At 38.5% G+C, this 26,476-nt stretch overlaps 1 protein-coding gene across 1 annotated transcript; it reads right to left on the reverse strand.

The window, feature by feature from the left end:
* Positions 1–366: 366 nt before the first annotated feature.
* On the reverse strand, positions 367–26,476 carry LOC106073177 (uncharacterized). Its single transcript, XM_056004234.1, has 10 exons — positions 26,170–26,476; positions 25,347–25,414; positions 23,654–23,663; positions 19,345–19,481; positions 13,024–13,205; positions 12,422–12,618; positions 8,350–8,543; positions 7,160–7,300; positions 3,462–3,771; positions 367–1,033 (listed from the first exon to the last, which is right to left on the reverse strand). The coding sequence occupies exons 2-9, from the start codon at positions 25,405–25,407 to the stop codon at positions 3,476–3,478; spliced, it is 1,218 nt and encodes a 405-aa protein (XP_055860209.1). The 5' UTR covers positions 25,408–25,414; positions 26,170–26,476; the 3' UTR covers positions 367–1,033; positions 3,462–3,475.

Here is a 26,476-nt window from a genome sequence, read left to right on the forward strand (position 1 = left end):
TTAGGCCAGGTTCAAATCTAACTTCACACTCACCTATCCTTTGGTCCGCTGGGGCACCACACAAGATCTGTTAACCTTTTTTTTCTCCATTATTTTCTGTCCTTTCTCTTTGATAGAATATCATTGTGATAATATTGAAACCTGCCTTTTTACCTGCCTGGGTGGAACAGTTCGAGGCCGATTTTGAGTTTGTGTTTTCCACACTAACTGTCTTTGTAACCTTTTTAATTCATGTTTTGTTAGGTAGGAGTACTATAGGTAATGTAACGTTTCCAACTTGATCCAAGAATGGGCCTGGGAGAAATTTCGAGTTCAAAATCTGTTCCGGACAGACAGACTGAGTTGTCAAAAAAAACAAAAAAAAAGTTTAAATGTATGTATTTTTTATTTCACATACCTTTCAAAAGAACAGGCAAAGTTGAGTGTATTATGTTTGGCATTAATAAATCGTTAATTAAAACAAAATACATAGACTTTTTGTTATACTCTGAATAGGCCTCGCTGTGTTAACACAAAAAATGATAGCAAACAATTAACATTATAGAACCTATTATATCGAGTCTACACCAGTGTCTCCCAGACTTTTGACCTATGTGTACCCCTTTTTTATAATTTGTGTAATGCTAAGTAGCCCTCTCCCCCCACCTCATTTTTAATTTATTAAGAGAACATAATAAACGGGTATTTAAAAAAAAATCAGCTTAGTTAATGAGGTACAAAGCGTACACACTCCTAATTTTTAAGTCTTCCCCTACCCCACTTTGGGAAACACTGACCTACATTCTTGGAACAGGGTGAAGAGAAAAGAAGATTTGAAGCCCAGCAATACTCTCAAATAGACGCGTTATTTCACATTTATTGTTTTATGTACAGGCATATAAACATCAATTACAATTAAATCAAAGACATAAAATATTACATAATAAAGTTAAATCACAGTTTTTAAAAAATAAAATATCACAGTCACAGATGCAACATTAAATATCAGCAGCTTTTTAGAATCTCATTCCTACAGTGTCATCTCATTGATAAACTGAAGAAAAAAAACGAATAATAATCATTCTTAACAGAAAAGGATGAACTTTTTATAAGTTAATTATTTTTATCTATTTATTTATTTGTAATTAAACATGTTTGGAATCAGTGGCGTAGCTAGGGTGGGGGAGGGGTGGAGGTTCAAATTCGAAAGTATCACGAGCGCCCATTGTAGGGATCTCCCAAGCGAGTGTCCGAAATGTTTGTTTGTTCTATTCAGGATGAAATATTACGCCTCTGCCAGTTAATCTCGCTATTCATGTTGTTATATAAATTAGTGACCTGTTGACCTCCTTTTGGCGGAGTTACTCTCAGGGAATAACAGGAGTTAGTATTAAGTTATTTATTTATTAAGTACATTATCTCATGGCCTGATGTCGAATGTCAAAATGCAGGGGGGGGGGCTCATAAAGACGTCAAGCCCCCCCCCCTCCCTAGCTACGCCACTGTTTTGAATTCTTGGCTAAACAACGAGCATGTAGGTTTGAAGAAATGTCTTAGAGACCAAGTTCTATGAAACATTGAACACGAAACACTAAGCTGATTTATTTTGTAGCGATGTTTGCTCCATTCAGTAGAGCCGGAGAAGTATTGAATACATCGCATGACATACGTTTAAGAACCTATGGAGACCTGTCAGGTAGTGAAAAGACCAACAACAGCAGACAGCGCCTTTGGCAGGCTTTAATGTGACAAAATATGTAGGTCACATACAGGTCTGCGTGGTCGTTAGCTATTGTTAACTTCTCATAGTTCTTCGAGCTTGAAGACGATACCTTCTTACTATTACTTAGAATTGTCTAATTCCCTGCCGCCGCAGGAATAACATCTAAGAGAAACTATGCATTGTAGTCACCTTAGTATTACAAAGCTTCTATCAATTCACTCTGTCTGTATGGTAGAAAGTTTGCACACGTTATTTCTCCCACAACCAATCTAGAATTGCACAACTATTTCTTTTACCTGACAACAAAAGAATCAATTTAAAAAAAATGAACCAATTAGTTAATTAGCTATTGTTCATTAATTATTTTGTTTGGTATCTTGAACATGGGAAAGAGATCGTACTTGACAGATGTTGTGGTAGGGCCTATAAGTTGAATTAATCCTCTTGAGGACTCTTAAGCACTAAGTGAATTTTTTTTATGCATTTAAGAATAAGAAAAAAAAACGATCATGTATAAACGTTTCCCAAGATACCCCCTTCTTCCCCCTCCCCCAACTGGTCCAGACATGTGGTAGGATCAGAGCGCATTGAGAAAGTTAAAACCACGAAATAGCGCTAGAAACTAAGAGTATTTGTAAGAATATTTCTAATTGCACAGATTTATTATGTTTAAGTTTGTCATGCGTATAGTTACATGCCTGATCCAAACTAAGGGATACAATTTCACTTAATAAAAGCTTCTTTTATTTTTAAAGTATGTAAAAAAAAATGTTTTTCTTGTTACCATTATTATTATTAGAAGTAGTAGTGTAAGTATTCGTATTATAGTTATTTTCATGTGCACCACATTCCCATGTTAGCTTGTTTACCCAGTGGCCAGTTTGACTTTCCCATGCAAGCTTGTTTACTCAGTGGCCAGTTTGACTTACCCATGCAAGCTAGTTTACCCAGTGGTCAGTTTGACTTACCCATGCAAGCTTAGTTTACTCAGTGGCCAGTTTGCCTTACCCATGCAAGCTTAGTTTACTCAGTGGTCAGTTTGACTTACCCATGCAAGCTTAGTTTACCCAGTGGTCAGTTTGACTTACCCATGCAAGCTTAGTTTACCCAGTGGCCAGTTTGACTTACCCATGCAAGCTAGTTTACCCAGTGGCCAGTTTGACTTACCCATACAAGCTAGTTCACTCAGTGGCCAGTTTGATTTACCCATGCAAGCTTAGTTTACTCAGTGGCCAGTTTGACTTACCCATGCAAGCTAGTTTACCCAGTGGCCAGTTTGACTTACCCATGCAAGCTAGTTTACCCAGTGGCCAGTTTGACTTACCCATGCAAGCTTAGTTTACTCAGTGGCCAGTTTGACTTACCCATGCAAGCTTAGTTTACTCAGTGGCCAGTTTGACTTACCCATGCAAGCTAGTTTACCCAGTGGCCAGTTTGACTTACCCATGCAAGCTAGTTTACCCAGTGGCCAGTTTGACTTACCCATGCAAGCTTAGTTTACTCAGTGGCCAGTTTGACTTACCCATGCAAGCTTAGTTTACTCAGTGGCCAGTTTGACTTACCCATGCAAGCTAGTTCACTCAGTGGCCAGTTTGACTTACCCATGCAAGCTTAGTTTACTCAGTGGCCAGTTTGACTTACCCATGCAAGCTAGTTTACCCAGTGGCCAGTTTGACTTACCCATGCAAGCTAGTTCACTCAGTGGCCAGTTTGACTTACCCATGCAAGCTTAGTTTACTCAGTGGCCAGTTTGACTTACCCGTGCAAGCTAGTTTAGTCAGAGACCAGTTTGGCTAACTTCTTGAGCTCTTTCCTCTGTTTCTTGCCACTGTCCGACTCGGAGGAGGAGGATGAAGAGGAGCCACTGCGTTTGTGACCCTTGCTTTTCTTCTTGTGGCTCCCTTCCGCTACGGCTGGGGGGTAACCTTGGGGTGGATATCCTCCATATCCCTGTTGCTGGTAGGCACCTGGTTGTTGGTATGCCCCTTGTGGCTGGTAGGCGCTGTAAGGAGGAGGGTAGCCGCCCTGAACTGGATAGGCAGGCTGTTGTGGGTAACCTTGAGGGACGCCTAAATCAAAGATTGAAGCATTTTAAAGAGTGATATTAACACACACACACAAATTGCATGTCTGAAATAAGTACAACGAAATTTTAGAATTTGGTGAGAACTAATGATTGGATAACAAAAAGGAGAGTCCATTACTTTGCAGGTTAAAAACGTATCTAAAAAGCAAAAAGTTCCTCCTTTCAGACCTTGCGATCTATAAGGCAGGTAAAGAAGGCCATGTGTATCTTTGGCCATTGAGTCCTCCCCAACTCTATTCAACCTGACTTTAGTTGGGGAAAAGTGGTTGGTCGTTGTGCTGGCCACATGAAACCCTGCTCTTTAACCATTGGCTTAAGAAACAGATGACCTTAATATCATCTGCCTATAAATAGATATAGCAGGAATAAGTTCCATTTTTTATATTAAAAAAAATAATGAATTATATATAATTGATTAATTACTTTTTTTTTTATTGATTCGTGTATTGTCACCAACTATGAATAATTCTACAAAACGTTAACTTGATCCAAGCATGGGAAGTGGAAGAAAAAACGAGGTCAAAACGTTTTATAGGGAATAGCTTCATATATACTGCAACATCTCTAAAAAAAATAGCACTTATTCCCTGTATTCGATACCAATCAAAATAATTAATTATCAATAATTAATTAATTATTTTGGAGGCGCGGTGGCTGAGCGATAAAGCGCTTGGCTCCCGAACCGGGGTCCGGGGTTTGAATTCTGGTGAAGATTGGTATTTTTAATTTAGGGATCATCGGGTGCCTCTGAGTCCACCCAGCTCTAATGGGTACCTGACATTAGTTGGGGGAAACGTAAAGGCGGTTGGTCGTTGTGCTGACCACATGACACCCTCATTAACCGTAGGCCACAGAAACAGATGACCTTTACATCATATATATCTATAGACCACTAGATCTGAAAGGGGAACTCAATTAACTAATTTGTTGTTGTTTTTTTTTACTGTTTCTTGTTTTGACTTGAACAATAAATAATTGTATAAAGTTTCAACTTGATCCGAGAATCATAGTGGAGAATGGGTGTGGGAGAACCAGACAGAGTGAGTTGATCAACAATAACATGTACCAGACAGAGTGAGTTGATCAACAATAACATGTACCAGACAGAGTGAGTTGATCAACAATAACATGTACCAGACAGAGTGAGTTGATCAACAATAACATGTACCAGACAGAGTGAGTTGATCAACAATAACATGTACCAGACAGAGTGAGTTGATCAACAATAACATGTACCAGACAGAGTGAGTTGATCAACAATAACATGTACCAGACAGAGTGAGTTGATCAACAATAACATGTACCAGACAGAGTGAGTTGATCAACAATAACATGTACCAGACAGAGTGAGTTGATCAACAATAACATGTACCAGACAGAGTGAGTTGATCAACAGTAGCTTCGTAAACATTGAAATGGAAAAGAGGTTTGAGTGCTTGGACAGGTCACAAAAAAGACCGAGGAGTCTGGGCGCACATGTGGCACCCAGACCACACTTCCCCGTAGTGGACGCTGCCCAGGCCTGAGCCAAAAAAAATTGAGCACAGTGCAGCACAGGCCACTGTCCCGTTAACTCATATATCGCACGCCAAACTTCGACTCACGGTGTCGCCGCCGGCGCTGAGGAAAGGAAAAGGAAACTTGCTCATCTTCGTGTCGACAGGTCTAAGAGTTACCACAAATTCTCGACCTGTATGCTGACATGTATGCACTAGGCTAGGCTAAACAGCAGGGTTTCTATCGAGGGCTTTTGTTAAGTCCTCACTCAAATTTATGATAATGTTAATGATGACAAACTAAACTTCTGCATGTGTCGCTAAGCAGGGAGAAACTACTTCTAGTGACAGGAGAAGATGTGAAGGTGGATAATTAGCGAAGATGGCGTCGGACAACCTTTTTATGCAAAATATCCATGAGATAGATACTATGGTACTACTTCTATGAAATCAAGTTTTGGTTGCCGAGATAACAAGGCTGTGTGTACGTGAAAAGAGGCTGCTAAAAGTTAGAAACGTCTCCTAACATTGCATATGGAACAAGCGCCAACACGTGAGATTTGAATCAAATTCTGGAAACTATTTAGTTAGACCCAGTTGAGATGGACCTATTTAGCGAGGACTGTTGAGATGGACCTATTTAGCGAGGACTGTTGAGATGGAACTATTTAGCGAGGACTGTTGAGATGGACCTATTTAGCGAGGACTGTTGAGATGGACCTATTTAGCGAGGACTATTGAGATGGACCTATTTAGCGAGGACTATTGAGATGGACCTATTTAGCGAGGACTATTGAGATGGACCTATTTAGCGAGGACTGTTGAGATGGACCTATTTAGCGAGGACTATTGAGATGGACCTATTTAGCGAGGACTACTGAGATGGACCTATTTAGCGAGGACTGTTGAGATAGACCTATTTAGCGAGGACTATTGAGATGGACCTATTTAGCGAGGACTACTGAGATGGACCTATTTAGCGAGGACTGTTGAGATAGACCTATTTAGCGAGGACTGTTGAGATGGATCTATTTGGCGAGGACTGTTGAGATGGACCTATTTAGCGAGGACTATTGAGACGGACCTATTTAGCGAGGACTATTGAGACGGACCTATTTAGCGAGGACTATTGAGACGGACCTATTTAGCGAGGACTATTGAGATGGACCTATTTAGCGAGGACTATTGAGACGGACCTATTTAGCGAGGACTACTGAGATGGACCATTTAGCGAGGACTATTGAGACGGACCTATTTAGCGAGGACTATTGAGATGGACCTATTTAGCGAGGACTACTGAGATGGACCATTTAGCGAGGACTGTTGAGATGGATCTATTTGGCGAGGACTATTGAGATGGACCTATTTAGCGAGGACTACTGAGATGGACCTATTTAGCGAGGACTGTTGAGATAGACCTATTTAGCGAGGACTGTTGAGATGGATCTATTTAGCGAGGACTGTTGAGATGGACCTATTTAGCGAGGACTGTTGAGATGGACCTATTTAGCAAGGACTGTTGAGATGGATCTATTTAGCGAGGACTGTTGAGATAGACCTATTTAGCGAGGACTGTTGAGATGGACCTATTTAGTGAGGACTGTTGAGATGGACCTATTTAGCGAGGACTGTTGAGATGGATCTATTTGGCGAGGACTGTTGAGATGGACCTATTTAGCGAGGACTGTTGAGATGGACCTATTTAGCGAGGACTATTGAGATGGACCTATTTAGCGAGGACTATTGAGATGGACCTATTTAGCGAGGACTGTTGAGATGGACCTATTTAGTGAGGACTGTTGAGATGGACCTATTTAGCGAGGACTGTTGAGATGGACCTATTTTCAATACGTGCAAAGTATGCAAGGTGCTTACTGGGCATGCTATATACGTTTATAACATTGGCAGCTGGTGCTACTGCAACCGTTGCTTGTTGTTCTTGAGGTCTTGTTGGTCCCTTGCCTCCGTCTTCGTAGAAAGGTGCTCCACCAATCAGATTGAAGCCATTGCCTGTTGCTATGGATACAAATCAACACACGTTCAAATGAGGAGCTTCAACAATGTTACAGGATAAAAAATACACGAGATAAGAAGATTTTATTTACGAAATCACTTCAGCAGTAAATCACTTTTACTTAAATTTGTTTCGTTGTTTGCGTGTTGTTGTTGTTGGTGTTTTTTTTTTTTACTGGTGTTGTATTTTTAAGAAAAACATATTAATCATAATAGATTTTAGGAATAGCTTTAAGAGATTTCCTTGTCTATTTAGCAGCTGAAATTACTTAGTGGGATCAAGGAACATGGATCTGCCAACTATGATATTGGCTGTATCGGTTTGAAAAAGTGCTAAAAGGCTGAGACCATTAGTGCCATAAATCTGAGCGCCGTAGAGTCGGACCGTAGACTCAAAATTTTTTGGGGGTTAGTTTTGGAGGTTTTTAATGTGGCGATCTGAGACTTATCGAAATAAAAACACAAGAAGATGAAGTTGATAGGTTCATCCGTTGCCCTTCCATTGTAGCTCTCAAGAGATGATTAAGTCAGATCGTAGTTAAAGAATAATTTAACTGACGTATTGTAACTCACAAGATAATTCACACACACACATTTTTATTATCAAGAGGTTTGTGGCATCAATGGTAAAGTCATAATGTTTGCGACACATCACTAGAACCCGATGCGGGTTAGTAATCATTGATTACACTAGAACAGAGATGATTAAACTTAAACGTGCAGTCCCATGCTAACCAAACACCTTACTTGTAGTCCTAAGATACTTCAACACGCTAACGTGCAGTCCCATGCTAACCAAACACCTTACTTGTAGTCCTAAGATACTTCAACACGCTAACGTGCAGTCCCATGCTAACCAAACACCTTACTTGCAGTCCTAAGATACTTCAACACGCTAACGTGCAGTCCCATGCTAACCAAACACCTTACTTGCAGTCCTAAGATACTTCAACACGCTAACGTGCAGTCCCATGCTAACCAAACACCTTACTTGCAGTCCTAAGATACTTCAACACGCTAATGTGCAGTCCCATTCTAACCAAACAACTTACTTGCAGTCCCCCTGTAGTAAACTTGCACCTGCTCCTTGGGCTGGCACATGCTAATCATCAAGTAAAATGGTTTCTTGCTGTTCTTGGGTATCCCTGTCAGGATGTTTCCGTAGTACTCCGCGTTCCGGCCGTGGATGGTGACGTCATCGCCGAAGCTGACAGTGCCCGAGTCCATGTCCACGTACATAAAGTACCTGTCGACTCATAAAGATTACATCTTAGATCTACATGGGAATAGTGGGACTTCTAGGCTGAGATTCTATCATAGCATTATTTACATTTGGATTTTATAGACCCGGTTTACATTTTTAAGGAAAGAGAAGAAAATAAGAAACGATTTGTTCCAATCCTCATGTGAAACATTAAAATTGCAACTTGTTTACGTTTGAAAGAAATGCAAGATACAATGCAATGATCAAGAAGACAAATCTAACAGCAACAACTATTACATTACTTAGAGAAACAATCATAATATGAAAAGCAATACTGAAAGTTTACAAAGATGAATTACAGAAATGGAAATTAAATTGCAGCATGTCTTTCTACCTAGAAAAATATCAATAATTACGATTAATAAAATACTAAAACAAAAGCCAATCAATCTTATTCACAGTAATCCAGTAACATAGCTAAAAACTTAAAATACCAAGGTGTTACAATTAATATAAAACCACTATAGAATCTCCATATTAAGAAAATTATACAATAAGAATTAAACAAAGCATTAGTGTTTATTAAGAGAAATTTATTACAAATAAAACAACAACCTGAAACTTCAATACTATTTGACCTTGGTTGGACTAAGTTTACAATTTGTTCCCCGTGGTTTTTACCTCTAAACTAAGAACACATAAAACAAACCCACACACCCAGAACAGTGAGATTCATAACAAATGACTAGTGTAACACCAGTAGTAAAATCAAACAATTTAGAGACATTTCAGAATAGAAGACTTACTCGTAAAGTAACAATAAAACATAAAGCACTGAATTATAACTTACATATACAAAAAAACACAACCTAATAAAATACCCAGAAAGACACATAAGCACATCTCTTATTCCATCTGCTAAGAAAATTGTCCAATGATTTAGATCTAACAGAGTTCAAGTCTCTAATTAAAATGAACGCTAAATGAATTCATGGATATGTGTAGGACGCAATTATCCTATATGTTGAACGGGGGAGGGGCGGTGGTTACACACTTGGCTTCCGAACCTGGGGTCCTCGGTTCAACTCTCGGTGAAGACTGGGATTCCGAATTTCGGGATTTTTAGTGCGCCCCTGAGTACACCCAACTCTAATGGGTACCTGACTTTAGTTGGGCAAAGTTAAGGCGGTTGGTAGTTATGCTGGCCACATAACACCTTGCTCAACTGTTGTCCAAATAAACAGATGACCTTAACATTGTCTGAATGGGAACTTTAACAGATAACGGAATGCCTGTAATATACAAGATGTGAAAAAAAAATCGTCTTAAGAAACTAAGTCGGACTATTTCCCACCAGACTCTATTACTTGGAAGAAGATATAGCGAACGTGCATTTTCTACATACAAAAATGTGTATGTCAAAGGTCAAAGTAAGCTAGTGATATATGTTTATAGTCGATGTCTCTATTTCTAGTTTATTTTGTACCTCCATGTTTACGTTGTCTTAGCATTTCTATGACATATCTTGATGAGTTATTTCCCTTTGCGTTATGTGCGATCAATAGAAACAGAGACAGACTGTACGTGCTGGTACAAACTTTGCAAAAGTAACGAAGCTGAAGAAACGAAGTAACAGAAAGCTGCCCTGTCAGCTAGCCCTAGGACAGATGCACGCACATGCACGAACTGTGGTAAACTCTGCCGCTACAAAATTGGCTTGATCAGTCACTCCAGATTCTGTACCGTCTCTAGACGAACCAGAGCCAATGTTGTAACTGTGTGTATTCATTGTCTTCCGAGACAGGAGTAATACAGAAACGGTAACTGAATTAGTTTTCATGCAATGGATATTATGAATTACCTCCCTTGATATATACGCTTCTAAGTGACCCGAGAAATCGGAGAATCACATTTGAAAACAAAGTATTTAAAAACAACTTTTCAATACAAAGCTTATAATGAGTGAATGGAGAGCACCATTCAATCGCGTCCATATATCTCAATGTTATAAGTTTATCTCCCTTTTTTCAATAAAATGCAAAATTAGTTAATTACCACTAATTGATGAAAGAATAGCTTTCAATTATAATTATTTTATTCACTTGTTTAATCGACAATGAATAATTGTACAAAATTTGAACTTAATTCGAGAATGGAAAGTGGGAATAACAACAGTGCGGGAGAATCCACCCAATCAGACAGACAGTAAGTTCAAAATAAACTTTGTCAAGAAAATGAAAATCAACCAGATTCAACGTTTAAAAATAATCATTGGTTAACCTTTGAAATTGTAAAATAGCTCTAGTATGCTTGTTAATATTGTTTGGTATAGTTTGACAAAGAAAACAAAAAGACTCCAGAAGTCTCTATCGTGCTGAGCACGCGCCCTATAGTCTTTCCGTATTATAGCCCAAGAAGTTTGTTGCACATTTCCCACCTCGTCTTTCCCGCCTTTTTCAACTAATAGAAACAAAAAAAAATTCCAATCTGGAACACATGTTACATGCCACAGCCTCTACATCTTAATAGGGCAGTCATATCCCACCATAGTTATGGCTACATTATTTCACATGTCACGCACATAAAAACCTGGGGAGTTAGTGAGGTAGAAATGAAATGACTTTTAGACGTAGGCAAGACTTTTAAAAACAACAACGACTCTCCACTATCTTTTTTTTTTCATAAACATATACAGTTCAACTGAGGCCATAGCTACGTCACATTATGTTAAGTATGCTGGGATTGTTACATAAGAGAATTTTTACTATCAGCAAATAGAAACATTTAAAACAAACTCTAAATTGAACTTCAATGTTCTCCAACTAAATAAAAAAGGACAAACAAACGGAAGAGAGTTTCATTCTACACTCTTACATATAAAAAGTGCACACAAATACACTATATCATGATACAACCTTTGAAGTCAATAGCTTATCATGATACAACCTTTGAAGTCAATAGCTTATCATGATACAACCTTTGAAGTCAATAACTTATCATGATACAACCTTTGAAGTGAATAGCTTATCATGATACAACCTTTGAAGTCAATAGCTTATCATGATACAACCTTTGAAGTCAATAGCTTATCATGATACAACCTTTGAAGTGAATAGCTTATCATGATACAACCTTTGAAGTCAATAGCTTATCATGATACAACCTTTGAAGTCAATAGCTTATCATGATACAACCTTTGAAGCGAATAGCTTATCATGATACAACCTTTGAAGTCAATAACTTATCATGATACAACCTTTGAAGTGAATAGCTTATCATGATACAACCTTTGAAGTCAATAGCTTATCATGATACAACCTTTGAAGTCAATAGCTTATCATGATACAACCTTTGAAGTCAATAGCTTATCATGATACAACCTTTGAAGTGAATAGCTTATCATGATACAACCTTTGAAGTCAATAGCTTATCATGATACAACCTTTGAAGTCAATAGCTTATCATGATACAACCTTTGAAGTCAATAGCTTATCATGATACAACCTTTGAAGTGAATAGCTTATCATGATACAACCTTTGAAGTCAATAGCTTATCATGATACAACCTTTGAAGTCAATAGCTTATCATGATACAACCTTTGAAGTGAATAGCTTATCATGATACAACCTTTGAAGTGAATAGCTTATCATGATACAACCTTTGAAGTGAATAGCTTATCATGATACAACCTTTGAAGTCAATAGCTTATCATGATACAACCTTTGAAGTCAATAGCTTATCATGATACAACCTTTGAAGTCAATAGCTTATCATGATACAACCTTTGAAGTCAATAGCTTATCAGCCACTTTCTGTAGTGTGTGCACCGGTTAGACCAAAAAGCTGTCTATTTCTAGTTTCCCACCAAAGATAAAAATCCCAAATCCTATTGACATGTATGATTATATGTTAGACCCACCTGTCGGGGATGGGCAAATAAAGTCTCTGCTGCACTTTACCAAAATGAATGGCTCTCTGCTTGGCCATGTCCAAGCCCCACGATTGACTGTGTTCACCCACAAGGCTGACACGGCCCTGTTTTTTCATTGGTACATCCGAGGTTCCTACGCCTACACAGGAGGAGAACCCTCGGTTGTTTTTCTTGGGCCAGTTTATCTGAGAAAATAAATATGAAAATGAACTCGGATTTCAAAATCGATTGTATTTTTTTAGATCGATCGAAACGTGACAGACAAAAGACAAACACACAATAATAAAACATTTTAATGGATTTATTTTTTACAATACTTCCCTGCATGTTTTCCCCAGACTTTCATCCCAGAAGTCAATGGGGGATCATTTCAAATAACCCTTTAAAACTTTTGAATAGACGATAGTTCTCAATGTGTCCAGCGATTTAGAATGCATTGATTTGCTTACATTTAATGTTTCATTAAAATAAAAGAGTTAAAACCTCATGCATTAGACCCCCCCTCCCCCCCCCCCCAAAAAAAAAATTCGAATTATTAATAACTGAAAAAAAAATCATGGCGCCATTAGTCCATAAAAAATGTGCTTCACCTCAAAGACATGTTTTCCTGATGTCATTCCGCGATTCCACCTGGCTGCATCGGTCACCGTGATCCCCAGCCTCTCTCTGGTCACGTGGTTAGGACTGTTGGCATAGATGCCATCAGAGATGTCAGTGAATCCTTCGTCCAGCTCTCTCTTCAAGATTAAATTATTTGTCCAGTCCGGTGGTCCTGACAGAGACACATGATGAAATTAGAAACACACGTGCACAGAGTGGCACTGATAAAAGCCTACATACGAAATAAACGACACACAGTAATCGATTATGATGTACTCAGTACCAGTGTGGTTAAGATAAAAAGACAATTTCATGTAATGAAGGGATAAATAATTACCATCAAGTTGTCTAAATTATTACAATTATCAATTTTAATTTAATATTTCTTTTTTCTTTCAAATAAAAATGACAAATTCTTTTGTTCCGGGTTAAGCAATGTTAGAGAGCAAATGTTCTATAGTATTCAATACATTACAATATATTGTGCATTATTGCAGAACCGGCCTTAATTAGGTAATTCGAGGCCTAGGGCCTTTGCGAAGTGAATAGGGATGCCCTAGGCGAAGTGAAGTGGGTGGCCCCAAATTAAATAGAAAAGCAAAAAAAAAAATACTCTGAAAAATACGCAATGAATTATAGACCGTTATTTATACTCTAAGCAAGGGTCTTCTTACATATGTAGTCTAAAGAGTAGACCTAAACAATGGTCTTCTAACATATGTCGTCTAAAGAGTAGATCTAAACAATGGTCTTCTAACATATGTCGTCTAAAGAGTAGATCTAAACAATGGTCTTCTAACATCTGTAGTCTGACGAGTAGATCTAAACAATGGACTCCTAACATATGTAGTCTAACGAGTAGACCTAAACAATGGTCTTCTAACATATGTCGTCTAAAGAGTAGATCTAAACAATGGTCTTCTAACATCTGTAGTCTGACGAGTAGATCTAAACAATGGACTCCTAACATATGTAGTCTAACGAGTAGATCTAAACAATGGACTTCTAACCTAGATGTAGTCAGGCAAGTAGATCTAAACAATGGACTTCTAACATCTGTAGTCTAGCAAGTAGATCTAAACAATGGACTTCTAACATCTGTAGTCTAGCAAGTAGATCTAAACAATGGACTTCTAACATCTGTAGTCTAGCAAGTAGATCTAAACAATGGACTTCTAACATCTGTAGTCTAGCAAGTAGATCTAAACAATGGACTTCTAACATCTGTAGTCTAGCAAGTAGATCTAAACAATGGACTTCTAACATCTGTAGTCTAGCAAGTAGATCTAAACAATGGACTTCTAACATCTGTAGTCTAGCAAGTAGATCTAAACAATGGACTTCTAACATCTGTAGTCTAGCAAGTAGATCTAAACAATGGACTTCTAACATCTGTAGTCTAGCAAGTAGATCAAAAAAATGGACTTCTAACAGTTGTAGTCTAGCAAGTAGATCTAAACAATGGACTTCTAACATCTGTAGTCTAGCAAGTAGATCAAAAAAATGGACTTCTAACATCTGTAGTCTAACGAGTAGATCTAAACAATGGACTTCTAACATCTGTAGTCTAGCAAGTAGATCTAAACAATGGACTTCTAACATCTGTAGTCTAGCAAGTAGATCTAAACAATGGACTTCTAACATCTGTAGTCTAGCAAGTAGATCTAAACAATGGACTTCTAACATCTGTAGTCTAGCAAGTAGATCTAAACAATGGACTCCTAACATCTGTAGTCTAGCAAGTAGATCTAAACAATGGACTCCTAACATCTGTAGTCTAGCAAGTAGATCTAAACAATGGACTTCTAACATCTGTAGTCTAGCAAATAGATCTAAACAATGGACTTCTAACATCTGTAGTCTAGCAAGTAGATCTAAACAATGGACTTCTAACATCTGTAGTCTAGCAAATAGATCTAAACAATGGACTTCTAACATCTGTAGTCTAGCAAGTAAATCTAAACAATGGACTTCTAACATCTGTAGTCTAGCAAGTAAATCTAAACAATGGACTTCTAACCTAGATGTAGTCTAACAAGCAGATATAAACAATGGACTTCTAACCTAGATGTAGTCTAACAAGTATATCTAATCCAGGGGTCTCAAACTCATATCAGCATGTGGGCCACAATGGAAAGTAACAATCAGTCAGCTGGCCACACCACGAAAAGATCATGTTTTTTCATTAAATTTTACAAACACAACTGTCACTGCAGTTAAAAGCTAAAATAAAATGTTTATATAATTATTAATTACATTTATTGTAGTTTATACATGCACAGGCAGTTTAGTTTACTAAAATAAGTTAACGTTGCCCCCCCCCCCCAAAAAAAAAAAAAAAAAAAACTATAATTACTAGGCCTACTGCAGATGGCTCGTCACTCATGTTTCTGTCCACTCAGCTGAGAGCGTTTGGCAGAGACCAGACCATCGACGTTAGGCCTGAAGTCGCGTGTATTGGCAAGCCGCAAGGTTGCTCTCAGATGCTAATCAGTCAATCATGATCGTAATGCTGTTTTGTTGATCTTCATTCTGGAGAAAAACTGTTTGCAAACGTACGTACCCCCAAACATCGCAAGAATTCTAGCAGCTGCGCAAATTAAGTTTGGAAACTTCTCTCTGGGATGAAACTGGTAGAAATCTGGAACATCACCTTATTTTTGCTTCAGAACAGTGTCACACTGCAGGTCCATTAGTTCCATCTGGACTTCCACTGGAACCTTTTTCACGTCAACTGCGGAGGGAGTGGCAACAAGGAAAAACTGTGGTTCGAGAGCAGTGAATAGCTGAAAGCGGTGTTCAAAATCTTCAAGTAGTCTGAAGAGGATGTCTACGTAGTCTTTCAGGCGCTGTAGTTCAACCGTTATGCTCTGTAGAAAAGAGAAATAAGCCAGGTTTCCATCTGCCAGCTGAGTGGCCCACAAAGTCAGCTTGCATCTGAATGAATCAAACATCACGGTAATCAGCTGCTTTGTGCCCTGTAGTTGTGAATTGAGTGCATTGAGATGTTGGGTGATGTCAGTAAGAAAAGCAAGATCCGACAAAAACATTAGGTCACTGAGATGAGGTATGTCTCTGTCTTTCATTGCCATGAACAATGCTATTTCCCGTCTCGGTTCAAAAAATCTCTGCAGCACTTTTCCACGACTCAACCATCTGACTTCCGTATGATAAAGCAACTCTTCGTATTCCGTTTCTAAATCAGCTAGAAATGACACAAACTGTCTGTGGTTGAGACCCCGTGCACGTATGAAGTTCACCGTCTTCACGACAACATCCATCACGTTCTTCGTGTGTATACTTTTGCCACAGTGTGCTTCTTGGTGCAGAATGCAGTGTATGGCTGCAAAAGGTCCCGCCAAGCTGAGCTGATTCCGTTTCTCTACCATTAATCCAACAACACCAACCTTCACTGAACACATTGCTGGTGCACCATCCGTAGCCACTTCAACAAGTTTTTTCCCACGGTAGCCCACACACCTGTCAATACAAGCTTCCAGTTCTTGAAACACGTCGCGTCCAGTCGTCGTTCCTTTCATTGCTAGTAAGTCCAATAGCTCTTCAACAATGTTCAAGTTTTCGTCGACCCCACGAATGAATACGGCACAGTATGCGGTGTCTGGTACACCAGTAGACTCGTCCAGTGCAATGGAATATGCTACAAAGTCTATTGCAGCGGCAATCAGTTGCTGTTGAACATTTGTCGCTGACTCGGTGATCCTGCTTGCAACTGTGTTCGCAGACAAACTTATGCCTTCGAAGGGCTTCTTTTTCTCGGGGCAGATAATTTCACACGCCTGTAGCATACACTCTTTTACAAACTGGCCTTCAGTGAATGGTCGTGATGCCTTTGCTATCATCTCGCTAACAACAAAGCTTGACTTCACAGAATCTTGACACATGTACCCAATCCCTCCCCATCTCCCTTTTTTCTCCTGTTTCGCTAGCCAAGTGGCCTGATTAGCCACGCGGCCAAACGGTCGGAGCAGTGATATAATGGTGGCCAGATTCTAGCCGCTATCGGCCAGCGGTAAGAATCAGGCCACCGTTCACCCAGCTGAAAGCCTAAGCGGTCGGTGGGCGACAGTAACACCTTATTTACTGATTTGAGCAGTTGTAAATCATTTCACCGCTTATATGTGGTCATTGTAAATTTTATCTAATTTTTTTTTAATTTGCGGACGTGGTCGCGGGCCACACAAAATAGTTTCGCGGGCCACGTGTTTGAGACTCCTGATCTAAACAATGGACTTCTAACATCTGTAGTCTAGCAAGTAGATCTAAACAATGGACTTCTAACATCTGTAGTCTAGCAAGTAGACACAGAGCTAGACCATTAGACACAGAGCCAGACTAGTAGACACAGAGCCAGACTAGTAGACACAGAGCTAGACTAGTAGACACAGAGCTAGACTAGTAGACACAGAGCCAGACTAGTAGACACAGAGCCAGACTAGTAGACACAGAGCCAGACTAGTAGACACAGAGCCAGACTAGTAGACACAGAGCCAGACTAGTAGACACAGAACTAGACTAGTAGACACAGAGCCAGACTAGTAGACACAGAGCTAAACTAGTAGACACAGAGCCAGACTAGTAGACACAGAGCTAGACTAGTAGACACAGAGCTAGACTAGTAGACACAGAGCCAGTAGACACAGAGCTAGACTAGTAGACACAGAGCTGGGCTAGTAGACACAGAGCTAGGCTAGTAGACACAGAGCTAGGCTAGTAGACACAGAGCTAGACTAGTAGACACAGAGCTAGACTAGTAGACACAGAGCTAGGCTAGTAGACACAGAGCTAGACTAGTAGACACAGAGCTAGACTAGTAGACACAGAGCTAGGCTAGTAGACACAGAGCTAGACTAGTAGACACAGAGCTAGACTAGTAGACACAGAGCTAGACTAGTAGACACAGAGCTAGACTAGTAGACACAGAGCTAGACTAGTAGACACAGAGCTAGACTAGTAGACACAGAGCTAGACTAGTAGACACAGAGCTAGACTAGTAGACACAGAGCTAGACTAGTAGACACAGAGCTAGACTAGTAGACACAGAGCTGGGCTAGTAGACACAGAGCTAGGCTAGTAGACACAGAGCTAGACTAGTAGACACAGAGCTAGACTAGTAGACACAGAGCTAGACTAGTAGACACAGAGCCAGTAGACACAGAGCTAGACTAGTAGACACAGAGCTGGGCTAGTAGACACAGAGCTAGGCTAGTAGACACAGAGCTAGACTAGTAGACACAGAGCTAGGCTAGTAGACACAGAGCTAGACTAGTAGACACAGAGCTAGACTAGTAGACACAGAGCTGGACTAGTAGACACAGAGCTAGACTAGTAGACACAGAGCTAGACTAGTAGACACAGAGCTAGACTAGTAGACACAGAGCTAGACTAGTAGACACAGAGCTAGACTAGTAGACACAGAGCCAGACTAGTAGACACAGAGCCAGACTAGTAGACACAGAGCTAGACTAGTAGACACAGAGCCAGTAGACACAGAGCTAGACTAGTAGACACAGAGCTGGGCTAGTAGACACAGAGCTAGGCTAGTAGACACAGAGCTAGACTAGTAGACACAGAGCTAGACTAGTAGACACAGAGCTAGACTAGTAGACACAGAGCTAGACTAGTAGACACAGAGCTAGACTAGTAGACACAGAGCTAGGCTAGTAGACACAGAGCTAGACTAGTAGACACAGAGCTAGACTAGTAGACACAGAGCTAGACTAGTAGACACAGAGCTGGACTAGTAGACACAGAGCTAGACTAGTAGACACAGAGCTAGACTAGTAGACACAGAGCTAGACTTGTAGACACAGAGCCAGACTAGTAGACACAGAGCTAGACTAGTAGACACAGAGCTAGGCTAGTAGACACAGAGCTAGACTAGTAGACACAGAGCTAGACTAGTAGACACAGAACTAGACTAGTAGACACAGAGCCAGACTAGTAGACACAGAGCTAGGCTAGTAGACACAGAGCTAGGCTAGTAGACACAGAGCTAGACTAGTAGACACAGAGCTAGACTAGTAGACACAGAGCTAGCCTAGTAGACACAGAGCTAGACTAGTAGACACAGAGCCAGACTAGTAGACACAGAACTAGACTAGTAGACACAGAGCCAGACTAGTAGACACAGAGCTAGACTAGTAGACACAGAGCCAGATGCTATGTTTCAGTTTGGATCTATGTTTCGCATTTCATTTCTCTAAAACAATTCTTTGAGTCCTGTGCGAACCCCCCACCCATCGGAGGCCCTAGTTTTCCTATGCCTAAGGCCGGCCCTGATTCTTGCGTACCTCGTCTTTTAACATTTGGGTTCACTTTTTTCTCAGCACAAATGATGACAATCACGACAAGACCGATAACTCCACCCACAACTGCAACCACAGATATGACAGCTGGGTTGATTGTCTCCTCATTGATCTCTTCAGCGCTAAAGGAAATAATAAAATTATACGATTTTTTTGAATAGTCATAGGAAGATTTGGACACACATTCACAGTAATGCATACACACACAATCAAACAAAAACACTTACACACATATATATCAACACACATTGTAAATAATACCAAGATCTATGTAGGTCAAAACCAAAGCTAGAGTCTCATACACTTATAAAGGGCACTCAAGCTCGTGGGTGTCCCTTGCGGGCGGTCATTTTCACACACATTTAAAAAGGAGAGAAACATTAAAGAATGGCTCTTATAATTTGCCTATTAACCCACACTGCATATTAAATCATCTTCTTGTTCATATGTTGGTCTTATGTTCATTCAATATGCGTGCTTGGTCCTATATCAGCACGACTTTGGAAAACCGAAACATAAGTTGTTAAAACTTTGAAACTTGTAGCCCTTACAATACAAAATGCATTGATTTGGACACATAATGGTAAATAATATAAGACAAAAATTATCTTCCTATTGCAGTTATGCATTGTATATATATATATGGGCGTAGCTAGGATTTTTTTTTCGGGGGTGGGGTTTGGGGGGGATTTTTTCTCCCACCCCCGCGAAAAAAAATATATTTATATGTAAGTATGTATTATGTATAATCTTTATCAAATTCTGACCCTTCATTCTTTCGGAAGACGTTTATAGTGCACTAGAATAGGTTCTTCCTGGAGTTAGTGGAAAAGTTGTAGACTTCCCGCCATTGCCAGAAAGGGCGTCTGGGGAACGCTAGGAGGTCCCCCAGCGCGGGGCGGAGCCCCGCCGCCAAGCACTATTTCTGGTACTGAAAGCCAACAAAGTGCATATTCTGAGGTATCTACAGTGCATTTTCCTGCTATTAAAAAGGTTTATTTCAAAAACCTAATGTGCTTTTCTTACATAGACACTCCCGCTCCGTTCGGCGCATTTGCCGTCAAGCTGTTTCCTCAAAAATCTATCTGTCACTGGTAATGTCTGATGCCTATTCCCACCTGCTCTGAGGACCTCCATGAATGTGTGGCCCCAAGTTGTACTAGGATGTCATCGCAACTCTTATTATGCGTAATTCATTTTGTCGGAGAACATGTCCCGCAAACCTCATGCGACGCTCTGTCACAACCTTACTAAGGGGTTGACTCCCAGTTCGGCATAGGATTTCCTTGATTTAGACCCGAACTCTATAACTGACTCCTAAAATCATTTTTGTTGAGCCACATTTAGTGTTTTTCAACTTCGGCAGATGACTATTTATTAATGGAGCTCCGCCACTGGTAGAAATGTGTAACCTCTTTTGAATACGCTCTTGGAATTAGGGGACTGTAGTTTGATTTAGATTTTATATCAAAAAGGGAAGTTTCATCGTCAAAATCATCTGTTGGGGGATTAAAACTAAAAAATCTCTGAAGGTTTTTTTTCTAAATTCAAAACCCCATTTAGTTACGGTCATAGAATTTGGTAACTGTAGTTTGCTTTAGAATAATATTCAAGATAGAGGTTTTCCACCTAAAAACGCTCAGTAGGGGGATTTTAAACTCAAAACCATCTGGAGGGGATTTTGAACTTTAAAAAAAAAGCCATCTATAGGAGAGGGGTTTAAACTCAAAACCCCCAATTGGCTTGGCTACGCTCAAATAATTTTAGTGTGTAATTTGCTTTTTTTTTATATTGAAGAGATATTTTTTTAGCATCAAACCCCTCTGGTTAAACTCATAACCCCTTTGACTATACTCATAGAATTTTGAGTGTATAATTTGCTTTGTTTTTAATATTAAAGAGGTATTTTTTACCTACAAACCCCGCTGAAAGGGAGCCTAAATTGAAAACTGAGTCAAAACCAATTTAGCTACGCTCATAACATTTTGAGTGCGTAATTTGCTTTTTTTTTTATATTGAAGCGGTATTTTTTAGTTGGCTACGCTCATAGAATTTTGCTTTTTTAATATTGAAGAGGGGGGGTTTATCGTAAATTTTGGAGGGGATTTTAAAACCAAAATCTTCCTTGCTTAACTGTGCTCTTGGAATTTGGGGATTGTCGTTTGCATTTTTTTTTGTTTCGTTTATGTTTTATAGAAGAGGGGGATTTAACTGCGAAACCCCTGGTAGGGGGTTCAAAACTCAAAACCCCCTGGTAGGTGGTTTTAAACTCAAAACTCCCTTGTAGGGGATTTTAAACTCAAAATCCCCTTGGCTGAGCTGGGGCAAGTGATGGTTTAGTATTAAAATCTCACCTAAAATAAACAAAATCAAACCAAACAAGATTACAAAGACAGTTTGTGTGGAAACAAAAACTCAAAATCGGCCCCCGAAGTGGTCCACCCAGGCAGGCTTCAATATTTTCAGAAAGAACATCCAAATGAAATTATATCAAAGACAAATGAGAGATAAGAATGGAGAAAGAAGGTTGACAGATATTGTGTAGTGCCCCAACGGTACAGCAGATCAAAGGATAGGTGCAAGTGAATGCAAAGTTAGACGTGAACCTGGCCTAACTAGTTCCCCTTTCAGACCTTGTGGTCTATAGGGCAGATGATGTAAATTTCATCTGTTTTTGTGGCCTACGGTTAACGAGGGTGTCATGTAGCCGGCACAACGACCAATCGCCTTTACTTTTCCCCAACTAATATCAGGTACCCATTGGAGCTCGGTGGACTCAGAGGCGCCTAAGGATTCCAAAGTTGAAAATCCCAGTCTTCACCAGGGTTCGAACCCGGGGCCCCCGGTTCAGAAGCCAAGCGCTTTACCACTCAGCTACCGCGCCTCTCCTGGCCTAACTGAAGTCTTATAATTGATGTAATTGTTTTGAAAAGGCCCAATCTCTTATTCGAATGCTCAAAAAAAAATAAAAAAAATTCGCAATAAGAAAAAGTTTACGAAAATGAAGTTTACAAGATTACTATTCGTTTTAATTTAGGTTTAACTTATAATGCATACTAATTAGCTTTTTCTCTTTAAAAAACTGCTTGCATAACTGATTTTAAAAATTAGATTTTTCGCTTTCAGAAAAAAAAGTAGCCGTTGCATCAGAACTTTGAATGGTCTAAAATATTGTGATGTCGGATTTTCAATATCTTTTCTAGTTTACGAGATCTAAACGGGACGGACGGACAGACGGTCAGACATTTCGCACAAAACTAATAGCGTCTTTTCCCCTTTCGGGGGCCGCTAAAAATCAGTCACTAAATATATATACAATGCAACATTGTTTAATGTATTTTTCTGTTATTGCGATTTTTTTCCACTTCATCCTGTACTTATAAGTCTTTAAAAACTTTTAAAAAGAAATGGTGTATCTGTACTTTTTCATTAAAAACAACAAAATTGGCCGTTACCTTTATTTAGAGAAGTCACAGTCGATGGCGAAATTTGATTTTCATTAGCTTATGTTTTGGAAATCTAAACATGACAGATTCACTTACAGATTCACATATAGCACAAAACCAAAAAGCCACCTTTGCCTGTTACAAAATATCTTTTTGCTTACACACACCAGGTATTTAAGTTTCTTTTGCACACCTAGAGGACAAGCGATGTATAGGCTCTACAACCAAATAAAGAAGAGGTCAGTCCAGTGAACAGATTAAGAAATGACACAAAAAAAGCAACTGAGAAATTTAAAAAAAAATTGTGTTTGTTTTTGGTGTTATCTAAAGAAATACTCAAGTAAATACAATGCCATTTTCTACTAAAAGCTCTGTAGATCTATGCTGTCTCGTTATAAGCAAAGAGTTCTTGGAACTTGGTGCTCCTTTCAAATGACTGCCTGGTCGTGTGGTATGCGCTTCTGATTGTCAGTCTGATGGTCCTTGAATCGATCCATGCCAGCTGCCATGACGTCATGTAGGAGGTGTGGCCTAGGGTGTAATCAAATTTATTTCTGAAGGAACATCCGAAACAAAATTTTGAAAAAAAAAACAGAAATGACAGTGAGAGAGAAACAGAAATAAGAAGTACAGTATCTATAGGAAGTACAGTATCTATAAGAAGTACAGTATCTATAGGAAGTACAGTATCTATAAGAAGTACAGTATCTATAGGAAGTACAGTATCTATAGGAAGTACAGTATCTATAAGAAGTACAGTATCTATAACTTACCCAGACACACCTATCTATAACTTACCCAGACACACCTATCTATAACTTACCCAGACACACCTATCTATAACTTACCCAGACACGCCTGTTGTTATTGTTGTGGACACACCAAGCCGTGAAAACAAATTCAATAAAGAAAATGTATGTTAAGACATGCATGAATAATACTAAGTCGTTTACATCATTTAAAAATGAAGACACTTGGGGGGGGGGAGGGGTGAAAAGTTTATTTTTATTTCGTTCTTTTTGACTCTTTGAAATTCAGTTTCGAATCTCACAAAAGTCTGAATGTCTAGTATATAGGTTTGTGGTCTGATAATTTGAACAAGATTACAGTCATGGAAGATTTTTATACATGGAGGCCAATCTCCAAATAGCTTTTTAGTGTATACAGTGTACATATTACTAAAGTATCGATAAGCGAAGTATAAGTCATTTGATACATTTTGTGAACTTTTCAAACTGTATTATCGAATTTCTTTAGCTCTTTAAGCACAAATGTGTATTATATAGCTGCCATCAGTGACTTTTCAATATGGCGTCCTTGACATTGTCTATTTAATCTGTTTAAAAGAATCTCTCCAAATCTTCCTCTTTTCATGTTCTTACTTTTGATTTCTTTAGATTCCAATATATTGCCACGACATTTCTTCATATGTGTTTCTTTTCTTTTTTTCTTCCTGAATTTTGTTGCTTAAAAAACGTAAACTGGATCTCAAAAATGAAAGCTTCATCACAGAGCAGATTACTCTGAATAATGTTTAGTGTGACAATCCTCAATGTCTATAGGAGTTAGAAATTCATGGCTACAATCTCTTACAATCTTTGTTATTTGTCAAAGAACTCATTACATATTAGAATAAAGAGGTTCTCAAATATTATTGGTTTGAGCCACATCACAGTCTTACTTAATGATGTTTAGGACTAGGCTAAGTTTCTTAGTTGATCTCTGAGGAAATTTTAGAAGTGAAAAAAAAGAGTAGATTTATAAATCAAGACTTAACTGACTTGTACTTGATACCACACTTTAAAAAGCATAAATGTACATTCTACTATTTATATTTTTTTATTTCAATGAAATATTAGTCAACATAATTTATAATTTCATTTTGGAGAATGTGCAATGAAATAGAAAGACTTTGAGACACAGTGTAGAATACAGAAATTTCAAGGAAGGAAGAATCTAAATTAAAATGGAATGATTACACGTAGTCTAGTTGGCTGCGAAAACTGACGCTGTAGGCATTAATTACAAAGACTCATCTTTCCTAATGTCACGGTAGCTATTACGAGAGTTCATTGTTCATTGCATGATAGATTTGACCCTGTCCTTGGTGTCAATTATTGATTTAAAGTTTGAGTCTCAATACTTGAACCAAGCATTAAAAAAAAAAGACCTCAAAAGCCTGCGAAGTTCTACGGATATGCTTCAATGAATATGAAATTGGAGCCTGTCAATAACTGGGTCAATATTTGGTAGACTTGAGCAGTCGCTATTGACTTGGGTAGTTATGCAAACGTTATCTGTTGACTAATTTACTTTGAAAAGGGACACAATACAATCGACAAGTCATGCAAGAGGATACAAAATGGATAGAAAAAAAAACGTTGACGTTATGCATATTGAAAGTAAATAAATATATTTGTGTTGTAGGAAACATTAAAGCAAATAAAATCTGATATGCATTTATTGAATTGACTTTTTAAGTGGACATTTAACTGAACCAAATAACTTAAGAATTTATATTTTTAAAAAAGTAAAACTGACCATTGATTAGTATGCCTATCATACAGGCCACAAACAAGACTGAACAACGTGACCACTCCATCCCAGTGCTAGATGTCGTAAACAAACAAAAATTATTATGATGACGTAAATTATTTAATCACACAGTATCTGAATGTATACAAGAAAAAAAAGAAAAATCAATTAATATTATTTAATGTTTAACCTTAACAAAAATAAAATGCATGTAAAAACAAAACATTAGACTATAAAATTAAATTTTAAAAAAAAGATCATTACGAGCGTTTCAGTTCCACAAAGTTGGAGGCGGCCACTGCGGATCAGTTATTATCAAATCTTAACCTACGTCACACAAATTCAAAATTAAAAAAATGTTGCTGTTTTTTTTTTAATAATTTTTTTCTAAGTTTGTGCAAACAAAATGCATTCGCAGTTTAAAAATAAATAAATTGCACGTTTTGGAAAGTTCTTATGCACCTTTTGCACGACTAAACCTATTTAAAAGTATTTTTAAATAACCTATGTAACGGGTACGAAGTGATTCAAAGCGTTATACAACGAGTTATGCCAGATAAGTCTTTTAACCTTTGATGATCGCAATGTTATCAATAGCTTATCTCTAGATTAACAAAAGCTTATCTAAATACATAATATGTTGCTTATTAAGCAAGATAATAATTTTCATGCATTTCTAAATCAGTATATAGTCTTAACGTTTGTCAACAACAAATGTAAATAAACACTGACCGATAAAATGCGATATTATTATTTAGTTTAAATTGTGAACGATACAATGAAAGATTTTCAATCCAATTATTATTTCTCAAAAAAATAAAATACTTACCTTACACGCTAAAATCCTCCTTGTTCCGGGTGCACGAATGTACCAGTTCTCAGTGGTCCCTGGATTGTTTGCACTACCGGCTGAATTGAAGTCTATCTTTTCCTCCAATCAGAGTTGGTCTTTCATTCTGCGACGACTTCAAGGAAGAATCTACAAAGAAAAAAATCTCTCACTTTCACTATTCAGGAAAATCTTTCCTATTTCAATGTAATATTTTTATATTTACTTCCATTTGACTGAAGTGAATAGAGACTGGGTCATTGCTATGAGAAAAACTTCAGCCGTCGTCAGGGTAAACAAACACCGA

This window comes from Biomphalaria glabrata, chromosome 11 (genome assembly GCF_947242115.1).
Source record: "Biomphalaria glabrata chromosome 11, xgBioGlab47.1, whole genome shotgun sequence".
NCBI classification, from domain to species: Eukaryota; Metazoa; Mollusca; class Gastropoda; family Planorbidae; genus Biomphalaria; species Biomphalaria glabrata.